Source organism: Orycteropus afer, unplaced genomic scaffold (assembly GCF_000298275.1).
Source record: "Orycteropus afer afer isolate SDZICR_OR568_19922 unplaced genomic scaffold, OryAfe1.0 scaffold00003, whole genome shotgun sequence".
NCBI lineage: Eukaryota > Metazoa > Chordata > Mammalia > Tubulidentata > Orycteropodidae > Orycteropus > Orycteropus afer.
In genome coordinates, this window is record NW_006921590.1 from 25,752,112 (window position 1) to 25,764,733 (window position 12,622).

General features: G+C 37.3%; 1 protein-coding gene across 1 annotated transcript in view; it reads left to right on the forward strand.

The window, feature by feature from the left end:
- Positions 1-12,622, forward strand: part of NEK11 (NIMA related kinase 11) — a 576,822-nt gene that overhangs the window by 178,321 nt on the left and 385,879 nt on the right. The window contains exon 4 of the mRNA XM_007937422.1: positions 11,828-11,892. Within this exon, the coding sequence (XP_007935613.1) occupies positions 11,828-11,892 (65 nt within the window). The remainder of the gene's footprint in view (positions 1-11,827; positions 11,893-12,622) is intronic.

Here is a 12,622-nt window from a genome sequence, read left to right on the forward strand (position 1 = left end):
ATCGTGGCTTTGTTGTATTTAGATCTCTGTTAACTGTTTGTGAAGAGCAGCCAAGGGTGATTCAGGCTCTTCTTGGTGGTTTTTTATTATTGGTCTGTTGGTGGAGAAGGAAGTGGTGGTTCTCACTCGGTATGTGAAGCTGCGGGAGTGAGGGTGTAGTTGTGTCTTATGGGGATTGTTGCTGTCTTCCACTCAGTTAGACAAAAATAACAATTGAATAACCATCAAAAAAGTGAAAAGTACATGGACAAAAAATATACCATGTAATTACACAGGAACAGTAACCAAAAAAGAAGAAAAGGAAAAAAAGAAAACCTTGCAATATCTGGGGAGAGAGCAATAAGAGAAAAAAAGTAGAGAAGGAAAATAATGAAGAAAGAATGGGAAAAACACAAGAAGAAAAACAGGGAATTGTGTTAACAACAAGAAAGAAAGAAAAAGAAATTGCAGCCATGAACAGGGAAAAGAAAAAAGCTGAAAGCTAGAACCTGGGAGGGAAACAATAAAGAGTAATAGTAAAAAGGACAAAAGTAATAGTAGTTTTAAACAGACAAAAACAAACAAACTAAAGAACAGAAAAAAGAAAAAAAAATTTGGGGCAGAGCACCCAGGCTCCATCTGAGCATAGAGATGGGATGGAATTCCTGCTGGCCCAGAAGGTGGGTGGGAGTGAGGGATGGCTACACCTCCATTCACCAAGAAGGTGTGGGGTATAAGAGTAACAAGGGGAATGTCATGCCTTTCCAGTCATCTGGGTCCGAAATATCCTTGGGGTTCATGGCAAGTGGAGCCTGTTCTTAAGTCCCTGGAATCTGGGAGAACACTATCTCTTTAAATATTCAAAATGGCCAAGCTGCTTGTGAACATACAAAATGTCTATGCCCTCCAGACAGGCAGAAGTCCACAGCTCAGCCTGGCTTCTTCTTCGCTGCTTCCCCTTTTATTCACCAGCCACCAGAGCAGTCCTCTGCACAGTCCCTGGCTAGCAGGGCCAATTTTTAGGTTAATTCTTAAGTCCTACCACCACTCAGCAATATCCAAGCTGTCTATGCAATCAGGATCGCTGCCAGATCGCAGCTCCATATGTCTCCTTTTTTCGTGTTTTCATGCAAATTTTTCTGCTGGTTGGAGTTTACTCTACTTCTATATCCTTCCCTTCAAGGCTCAGGGGTCCAGGATTATCTCCTATATCTGTGTTAATTGGGTCCCCTTTTCTTTGTTGAAGAGGGTCTGTGCAATCTTTCTGCCTATTGTGCCATCTTACTGGAACTCCTAGAAAATGCTATTAAAAGAACTTTTAGAAGCTCAGAGAAGTGCAAGAGCATGTCTAACTTCTTGATGGCAATGGGGATTAAAAAAACAAATATCTTCATTGCCATCAGGTCAGTTCTGCTTCATAGCGACCCCTACTGGGTTTCCAAGTCAGTAAATTTTTACAGAAGTAGATTACCTCTCATGTTCCTTCAGCAGAGCAGCTGATGGGTTTTAACCTCTAGCCTTCTGGTTAGCAGTCAAATGCCTTAGGCACTATACCACCAGAGCTCCTTTAGTAACTGGGATAATGATTAGGAATAAGGTTAACATGATAGAGAAAAATCCCTGTGTCAGCTTGAGCCTCTAGGAAACAGAGCAAGATTAAAATGCTGACTCATTCCTTGGGAAGTGAGATGTAAGCCCAAGGTCATGAGAGGGAGGCAAGGAGATGAGGCACTGCAAAGTAATGATGTCATTATGCTGGCCACCACTTCACAAGGAGCACTGGGGAGACAATAATAGGTTGTTACAGGGGTATTTTTACATCATATGGGCTTTTCTAGTGGATTGTAGGGAAAATTCCTCAAAGAGAGGAAGGTGGGGTAATTTATCTGCCCTGCATCTTCTTGCCTCTTGTCTCTCATTGGTTCACACCAAAGGAGTTAACTCCCTTGAATTTTCTGAGTGTATAAGATAGTTCATGGAGGTTCATACTAGTGTTTTGTTGCTGTTGAGTCAGTGCTAGAGGGCTTGGCATTCTGAGGAAGTTCCTAATTTGCCCCAAGGACAGGGAATAGTCAATGTTTTGCTGAGGAAGAGGGCAATCAAGAAAATCTGAGAAGGTACATGAGGTTGTATTTAATACAGTCCTGAAGGGCAGATGGGATTCTGAAAGGCAGGTATAATATTTTAATATGAGCAGTGACATAGAGGAAAAATGTGTGATGTGTTTAAGATCGGGCAAGTAACAGTAGAGGTGTGACAATTTTTTGAACTAAACTTTCTTGGCATGTAATTTTTTTTTCTATTAATATGTACACTGAATGTATAACTAAATGTTTATTCCTTTGTTAGAGTTTTCACATGCATAAATTAACCAATTGGAAAAAATTCTTTTTGGGACATTTCTTACAGATGTGTGAATAGGTAGAAGGAGAGGCTGCAAATAGAGAAGTTCAAATCCTAAACTTTGATTCAGACAGGAGTAGAAGTCCAAAGAGCATGTTGAATGGGGGAAGAGAATGTGGGAAAGAGAGAGGCAACAGTGCTTTGGTTTAAAGTATACAGTAGTTCAGATCTAATTCTGTTTCTCTTGAAGTAATCTGTGTAGCTCAATAGCTCTGTTGTTCGCTGTTCAGTATTCATCTTTGCTAGATATCGAAAGTTTTCCTTTTTGATATATTGGTGGTAACAATAACAATGGCATTATGAGTGATAACGGTAACAACCACAATAACGGCTCATTTACTCTCTTCATTCATGTCTCTGGTCTAATCTCACTTTATTGAAGATGTTCCCTGATCATCTGATCTAAACTAGCATCTCTCCCACCCTAGTTAGTCTTGAATCCCTTCTTTCTCATTATTTTTTAACTACATTAATCAATAGCTAATGTTATATTCTATATCTGCTAATTTAGTTGTTTACTGTATAATTCTCTTACCAGAAGAATTTGTCTGTCTAGTCACTCATTCCTTGTGTCTGGCTCTGTTCTAAGCATTTTATAGGATTATAATTTAATTTCATTGAGGCCAGAGAATGTGTGGACTGTGTGACACCAATTCTTTGTAGTCTGTTCAAACTTGCTTTATATATTAGTTCATTGTCAATTTTTGAAGTATTCTTTGTATGCGTGAAAGAACATGCATTTTCCTAATTGTTTTATACAAAATTCAATTGTGTGCATCAGCTCAAACTAATTGTGTTTTTCAAATCTGTAATTGTTTTTGCTCAGGTCTATGCCCTTACTAAGTTTTTTACAGGGCTCTGAACAGGTTCATTCCAGTTTGACCCTCTGGCCGAGCATTTGCATCTCAGCTATACTGAATCAGAATCCACATTTTAACAAGATCCCGAGTGATTCTAATAGATTCCCTACTTAAAAAAAAAAAAAAAAAAAAAAAAACACCTCACTGTCATTAAGTAGATTTCAACCGTAGTGTCCCCTCCTTGGGTTTCCGAGGCAGTATCTCTACAGAAGTAGATTGCCCAATCTTCCTTGCTAGGAGTGGCTGGTGGGTTTGAACCACCAGCCTTCTGGTTAGCAGTCAAATGCTTTAGGCACTACGCCACCAGAGCTCCTGATTCCCTACTAGTATATATAAAAATCACCTGAGAATCTTGTTAAAATGTGGGTTCTGATTCAGTATATCAGGAATGGAAATACAGAAGCTTAGGAGGGTGTTGAACCAGAATGAACCAGTTCAAAGCCCTGAAAGCAACAAAGAAGAAAAGAAGACTTGGATGATGGAGCCTACGTAAGAGAAGAAAGACAAGTGATGAGACCAAAGCATTAGAGCTTAGGAGCCCCAAGGTCTTGACTTTACCCAGGGTACAATGGGAAGCCTTTGGAGGGCTGACATGAACTGAGTCCTGGTATAACAGGATCACTCTGGCTGTATGTGAAATGGATAGATAATAAGATCCTGCTAAGAAACACCACTCAAAATGCCTCAGTCCCCTTTACATAAAGATCCATGTGACTAATTATTTCCAAAATTTTACTGCCAACTCTCCTAACCAATTGGTTTCTGTAACTCATAGTTTATCTTCTTCTCTCAGTTTCCTAGAAGCGCTGAGCTGAACTTGGTGCTTATTTGCAGAGCAAACTGTCCATGTATCAGTATGGCATCCAATCTCAGTTTTATACTTACCCACAGATGTTTTCATGAACCTTTCTCAAAACAGTACAAAATATAAGGAAATAACAATACTAGTTATACATATAGGAGCTCTGGTAGCATAGTGGCTAAGACACTTGCCTGCTAACCAGACGGCTGGCGGTTCAAACCCACCAGCCACTCCTCAGAAGGAAGGTTGGGCAATCCTACTTCTGTAGTGATACTGCCTCGGAAACCCAAGGAGGGGTCGCTATGAGTCGGGTTTGACTCGACGGCACACAACAACAACAACAACAAGTTATACATATAAGTAGTTGTAGCTTAAAAGACAGGTATCTGACCTGTTGCTTTTTCAGTAATGTGTTCAGGAATTTTTTATTTGTTGTTTTGTCTTGTTTTTTTTTTAGTGTATTATAATTGCTGGGCAGGTAGCAAAAATATTTTAAATCCACTTTAGCCTTTGTTACTAAAAAATTAGAAGTTCATTGAGACTGCTTCTAATCTTTACAGTCAGTGTGCAAAACCTTTTCATGATGCTCCCAACGCTATCACATGATGTCATAAAATATTTTAAAGCATACAAAACAGTGTAAAGTATAACACAAGAAACATGGCTATAAGTCCCAGTGTCAGAAAGCAAGTATTAGCAAAAGTGTTTGAAGTTCTTTGACTTCTCCCAAATCATATCTCCCTCCTCCCCAGAAGTAACCACTATCTTGAATCTAGCTTTTATCATCAGCATCATTTAAAAAATATTTTACTGTATATACTATATATGTAAGTATGTATCTGAAAAATAAATAGTGCTGTGTGTTTTTCACACTTTAGGCAAGCAACACAGCACTTCATTTCTTTTTTGTTCAATGTTGTGGATTCTGTAGCTCACTGATTTTCTCTGCTTTGTGGCATTCCATCAGTGTTCATGTATTCACTCTCCTACTGAAGCACATGTCAGGTGGTTTCTATCCCATTCCTCATCCCCACACACTTTTACTAATACAGCTTCTGTGAGCGCTCTTGGATGTATTGCCTACAAATATAAACACACATAGAAAACTTCGAGCTTTTCAGAGACAGGTTCTATATGAAGTCATTATTTTTATATTGATTTACCATTACTCATTTTTGATCCTTTTTATAATTGCCTCAAGATGGATATTTTATAATAATAAAAAAGAACAATCCAGAGAGAGAGAGAGAGAGTGATTGAGAAAAACAAAACAAGAAAACGGTTTTATAGAATTTTTTAAAAGGCCTGTAAGGTACCAAGGAGCTCACGTAAATGGAACACCTTCATTTCACAGACACGGAAACTGGTGCTCAGAATGGGGAACAGGTTTGCCACTGGTGAGTGCAGGTCTACAGAAACTACATGGACCCACACAGGACATCCACTGTAATGGACATACAGATGAGCATAAAATATACCCCCTTACTTTTCCTTCTGTTCTATCAACCCCACCAAACATGTAATGTGCCCCCTTGTGAGGTTCTACCTGCCAGCGCTTTGAACTGGTTCATTCCAATTCAACCCTTGATTAGAATTTGCATTTCCAAATCAGAATCTACATTTTAATCTACATTTCCAAAAGAATCACCTTGGGATCTTGTAAAAATGCAGATTTTGATTCAGTAGGTCTGGGGTGGAAATACAAATTCTTAGGAGGGAGTCAAACTGGAATGAACTGTTTTGAAGCCCTACCTTTTTGTCTACTGAATCTATTAATTACTGAGGGAGATATGTTGAATTTCTCACTGAAATTGTGGATTGATCACTTTCTTCTTAAATTCCTATTAATATTTTTTTATATTTACACAAACATAGAATTTCAAAATTGTCCCAATAAATGATTGATTTATTCATTAGTAATGATACTTTTTATCCCATTTTACTTTGTATTGCTTTTGCCAGCTTTGTTTTGCTTATAATATCTTTTTCCCATCCTCCTACTTTTACCCTTCATGTGTCCTTATGTTTTAAGTTGTTATTTATAACACAAAAACATATGATCTGACAATCTTTATGTTTAAATTAATGTGTTTAGTTAGTTGTAATTATCAATGTATTGTATGTAATTCTGCTTTTTTTTTACTCTGCTTTTTTAAAAAAAAAAAATTTGTTTTTTTCTTTCCCAACTTTCTCTGAATTGATTAGGTTTTAGTTATTCTTTTTCTTCTATTAGCTTGCAAATTACACATTTTACTTCTTTTGTTTTAATGCTCAGTGTTAAATTATTAAATGCATACGTGAATTAACGAAATTTAAAGTTAACATCTACCCTTCTCTCGAGCATCACAAAGACTTTAACTCCAGTTACTTCCCTCCTTCCTTTTTATGTTATTGTTTTTCAGGATTTTAGTTTTAGTTTCTTTCCATATTCAACAAATTAGAAATTATAATTACCATGATTATTGAATTATACAACATTTGTTTAGATTTCCACATATTTACCAGTCTCTTTTCTTGTCACTATCTTCTTGCACCTTAGTCTTTTCTTCATTGGAGATTTTCATTCTCCCTGAAATAAATCTTTTAGAGTTACTTTAGTGAAGTTATGTGAATGTTAAGCACTCTCAGGTTTTTTGTTTGTTTGAAAATGTCTTTATTTTGTCTTGATTTTTATATAGTACCTTAGCTAGGTATAAAATTCCATATTGACAGATACTTTGTCTAACATTTTGAAAAATATTATCCCACTATATTCTGGATTCTGTTATTGATGTTAACAGTTCTGCTTGCCATCTAATTATCATTCTTATTAAGGTAATCTCTTTTCTTTCTTCTAGTACTTAATATCTTCTCTTTATCTTTGATGTTCTTCAATAGTAGAGAGTTCTTGCTAGTTATTGCTTTATTTATTTATTCTCTGTGGAATTTGTTTTAGTTGGACATGAAATTCATGCCTTTATAAATTCTAAAAGTTTCTTGTCAATTTCTTTTTGAATTTTACCTCACCTCTCTTCTCTTCTCTACGTTCAAGGGGCTGATAAGATATATGTTGAACTTTCTTACTCTATTTCAAATTCTGTGAGCTCCTTCTAGGATTCCATTTGTACATTTATATAAGAATGTTTTAACTGTATTGCACATGTCTCTTACATTCCTTTTAATATTTTTACCCTTTGTTTTCTTTTTGTATTTCAGTATAAATATAAATCACTCTAAGGAGCTCTGGTGGCTTAGTGCCTAAGGCATTTGATTGCTAACCAGAAGGTTGGCAGTTTAAACCCACCAGCCACTCTGTGGAAGGAAGACTTGGTTATTAATCATTCTGATTAACCAAGTCTAAAACTAACCAATATTTCAGTTTTTCAAGCCTGCCTCTGCTTTATTTGCTTTTAAACATACCTACTGAATTCTTAATTTCAGTACTTATTGATTTCTAGAATTTCCATTTGAGTCTTTCAAAATTCTGTATAGTAGCAAGTTCTCTGATGACATTCTCTATTTTGTCATTTGTTTTCTTACCTGTATCAATTATAATTTTTTCTAAGCGTTGTCCAATAATTCCAGTGGGTAGATCGATTGGATTTGTCCTTGTTTTTCCTCTTTTAGTTCATTTGGTATTGTCTCATGACATGTGTGGTAGGTTAAGTCGTATCCTCCAAGCTCCCCAAATACATTGAAATCCTAACCACCAGTACTGTGAATGTGACCATATTTGGAAATAGGGCTTTTGCAGATGTAATTAGTTAAGTTAACCTGAGGTCATACTGAAGTAGGGTGGATCCTACTTCAGAATGACTTATGACCTTATAAAAGAGGGAAAGAGACCAAAAAAATACAGAGGGAAGATGGCCATGCAAAGAAAGAATCAGAAATTAGAGTTATGGTACAGCAAGCCAAGGAATACTTGAGGCTACCAAAAGCCAGGAGCCAAGGAAGACTCTTTTTCTAGAGCCTTCAGAGAAAGCATAGCCCTTGGATATGTACTTCTAGCCTCCAAGATGGTGAAAAATAAGGTTTTGTTGTTTTAAGTCACCCAGTTTGTGATACTTTTTATATAGCAGCCTAAAGAAACTACTGCAGTGTGCCTGGTAGTTTTTCATTGAGTTCTATACAATTTATGTGAAAAATTACAGAGACTTTGGATATTCTCTCCTGGGGAGATAATTTATTTATTTATTTTTTGGACTAGTTATAATAAGGGCAGGTCCAGTCAGTGATTGAGGTAGTTTAAGATGAGGTTTCATTCGTAGCTGTTCTATTTCCAGTTTGCCTTTGTTTCAAAGACGTAATCCTTCAAGATTTTTCAGCTGAAGGCTTTACTTACTTTAGTTACCTCCTCTTGGTAGGCCCTCAATTCTTAGTTTCCCTGTGAATCCACTGAAAACTCTGCTTAGTGCTTTAGCCTTTTGACAGCTTATTGTGATTGATTTCTTGCTCTTGAACAGCATAGAATTCAGCAAGTGCCTTAGGGGTCAAAACCATGCAGAGTATCAGATTTATTCCTCTTTCGTCCACTTATCTCTGGAAAATATTATTTTCAAGTCTTGGCTGTTTGAGTAGCCCTGAACTACATTTTTGTCTCCCAATCCCAGTGGAACTGCCATAAGCTCTAGGCCATAACATTCTACTTATTCCAAATACCCTGAGAGGAACACCTGATTGGAAATGTTTAACTCACCTCAGTTCATTTCCCTTCTCTCCAGAATCCTATTTCCTTAAATCCTGACTGTGTCAAATTACCTTACCTGATCTCTGATCTATTCAAAGAGCTGTTTTATATAAAAAGATAAATAAATAAAGATTTTCTATTGTTTAAATTTTATAGAATTCTCTATACAGCTCTGGGAGATGAGAGCTTTGGTGTAATATTTTTATGCTTTATTCAGCATTTTTAGGTGTTCCATAGGCAAGGGTTTAGAGACGATCTAAAAAATAGATTCATTGAATACCAATGACCGAAAACCAGAAGAATGGTGGAATGACAGCAAGAACATCATCCATGAAGAGAACAAAAGGTTATTAAAAAGACAGGAAAGGGAGAAAAGACCAAAATGGGTGTCAGAAGAGACTCTGAAACTTTCCCTTGAATGGGGAGTAGCCAAACCAAATGGAAGAATTGACAAGATAAAAGAGCTGAACAGAATATTTCAAAGAGCAGCTCGAAAATACAAAGCCAATTACTATAATGAAATGTTCAAAGACCTGGAGTTAGAAAACCAAAAGGGAAGAACACACTTGGCATTTTTCAAGCTGAGAAAGAACTGAAGAAAAATTTCAAGTCTCTTGTTGCAATATTGAAAGATTCTATGGGCAAAATATTGAATGATGCAAGAAACATCAAAAGAAAGTGGAGGGAATATGGAGTCACTGTACCAAAAAGATATGGTTGATGTACATCCATTTCAGGAGGTGGCATATGATCAAGAACCAATGATATTGAAAGAAGAGGTTGAAGCTGCATTGAAGGAAGTGGAGAAAAACAAGGCTTCTGGAATTGACAGAATACCCATTGAGATGTTTCAACAAATGGATGCCACACTGGAGGCATTCACTCAGCTATACCAAGAGATTTGGAAGACGACTACCTGGCCAACTGACTGGAAGAGATCCATATTTGTACCCATTCCAAAGAAAGGTGATCCCACAGAATGTGGAAATTATCGAACACTATCATTAATTTCACACACAAGTGAAATCTTACTGAAGATAATTCAAAAACAGTTGCAAGCAGTATATTGACAGAGAACTTCCAGAAATGTAAGCTGGATTCAGAAGAGGAAATGGAATGAGTGATATCTTGCTGATGTCAGTGGATCTTGGGTGAAAGCAAAGAATACCAGACAGATGTTTACTTGTGTTTTATTGACTATGCAAAAGCATTTGATTGTGTGGATCATAACAAATTATGGGTAATGTTGCGAAGAATGGGAATTCCAGGACACTTAATTGTGCTCTTGAGGAACCTGTGCATAGACTAGGAGGCTGTCATTTCGAGCAGAACAAGAAGACACCGCATGGTTTAAAATCAGGACAGGTGTGTCAGGCTTGTATTCTTTTACCATACTTATTCAATCTGTATGCTGAGCAAATAATCCAAGAAGCTGGACTGTATGAAGAAGAGGGTGGTGTCAGGATTGGAGGAAGAATCATTAACAACCTGTGATATGCTGACAACACAACTTTGCTTGCTGAAAGTGAGGATGACTTGAAGCACTTACTGATGAATATTGATTGAAGACTACAGTCTGTAATATGGATTACATCTCAATATAAAGAAAACAAAATTCTCACAACTGGACCTATAGGCAGCATCATGATGAAGAAAAGATTGAAGTTGTCAAAGATTTCATATTGCTTGGTTCTGCAATCGACACCAATGGAAGCAGCAGTTAGGACATCACACGATGTATAACACTGGGTGAGTTGGCTGCAAAGGACCTCTTTCAAGCACTGAAGAGCAAAGATGTCTCCTTGAGGACTAAGGTGTGCCTGACACAAGCCATGGTATTTTCTATCACCTCATATGCATGTGAGAGCTGGACAATGAATAAGGAAGAATGAAGAAGAATTGATGCTTTTGAGTTGTGGTGCTGGCTAAGAATGCTGAAAGTACCATGGACTGCTTAAAGAACTAACACATCTGTCCTAGAAGAAGTGCAACCAGAATGCTGCTTGGAAGAGAGAAGGGCCAGACTTTGTCTCACCTACTTTGGTCATGTTGTCAGAGGGATCATTCCTTGGAGAAGGATATCATGCTTGATAAGGTGGAGGGTTGACGAAGGAGGTGAAGACCCTCAACGAGATGGATTGATGCAGTGGGTGCAGCGATGGGTTCAAGTATAGCAAGGATCATGGAGCTGGTGCAGGACTGGGCAGTGTTTTGTTCTGCTGTGCATAGGGTCACTATGAATGGGAGATGACTCCATGGCACCTAACAACAACAACAACAGCTCACATAATTTATGTTCTTGTCTTATGGTAAGACTTATTAAATGTTATATGTTATTAAATATTATTATGAACTTTAGTATTTCCATAAATATGTAAAACTTCAACATTTTGTTAAGAATAAATTATAAACTTTGATTATAACTGGTGAAACAACTGCATGTATGGCTATTGTATGTGGTGCTGTATAGATCATGCTACAGAAACTCAATAAAATCTGGTCTATTGAAATAGTTAAAAGCACATTCCCCTTTTTCCAACTACATGTGCTTCTTTCTTTAAAGCCCCTATTCTAGAGAAACTAGAACATATTGTATCTTTGTTACTTTTAAATAGCTATAGGAATGCATATTTATGTGTGTCATTTTGCATACAAGCATATATATTGCACCTATGCCTCACTTATCCATGTGGTTAGGTTTCAAAGACCAGGTTATTATGTGAAAATGAGCATTATGTGAGAGTTAGGCCACACCCCATCTTCGGTGCTGGTGTCCCCTTCCCATGCTCATGGCATCTGGTGCCCCTACACATCTTGGGATGCACATGGCATGGTAAGCACCCCTTCCCTACCACACCTGCCCCACCACTACAGAGTGAGTGGAGGTTGGGGAGGTGATGGTAGTGGTCAGGGGTTACCCACCACTTCTAGAGCAGCAGGGGTCCACCATCACCTGACCATGCTCCAGTCCTCAGCACAGAGCCCAGCACCTCACCTTATATTGTCATAAATGCAAAATGTTGGATAACAAGATCATCTATAAGTGAGGAGTATTAGAATTTAAAGTTTTTGTATTTTGCATAAAGTTACTTAACAATTTTTTGCCCTTTGTAGGAGGATACTCCATCGAGACTTGAAATCAAAGAATATATTTCTGAAAAATAACCTACTTAAAATTGGTAAGATTTTTTTTTTTTTTTTCTATTATCTGTCCAAGCACATGTTGTTGTTATGTGCCGTCGAGTCAGACCCAACTCATAGCGACCCCTCCTTGGATTTTCAAGGCAGTATCACTACGGAAGTAGATTGCCCCATCTTCCTTCTGAGGAGTGGCTGGTGGGTTTGAACCGCCAGCCTTCGGTTAGCAGTCAAGTGCCTTAGGCACTATGCTACCAGAGCTCCAAGCACATGGAAGAGAGCATATTCTAAATGGCATCAGTGTATCAAATTGAAGTATGTGTTATCTAGTAGTACTAATCACTGGTTGATTTAAACTTCTCAAATGTTTGCTCACTCCAGGTTGGCCCCAAGTTAAAAAAAAAAAAATTATTTTGTTCCTGATTATCTGATATCAATTGAGAAAACAGATTTGTTAGACAAGCACTTTGTAGGTAGTTAGGCTATTTACTGGTTTGAATCATTATTGTAAGTTTCTTACTTATTTTATCACTAATAGTAGGCAGTTATCATAGATAATTAAAATATTGATGTGAAAGCATTATTAACCTTTAGTTCTTCTCAGAACTGTAGCCCCACTCATAATAGTTAGTTATTGGATCAATTCATTTTAATGTAGGATAGCCTTAAGGTGGTAGGCATAAAATCATGCAACATATTAGGCAAAAATAGAGAAGCTAATGATTCATATTTTTATGACTGTGTTTTGGAAAAGCCTTGGGTCTTTTATTT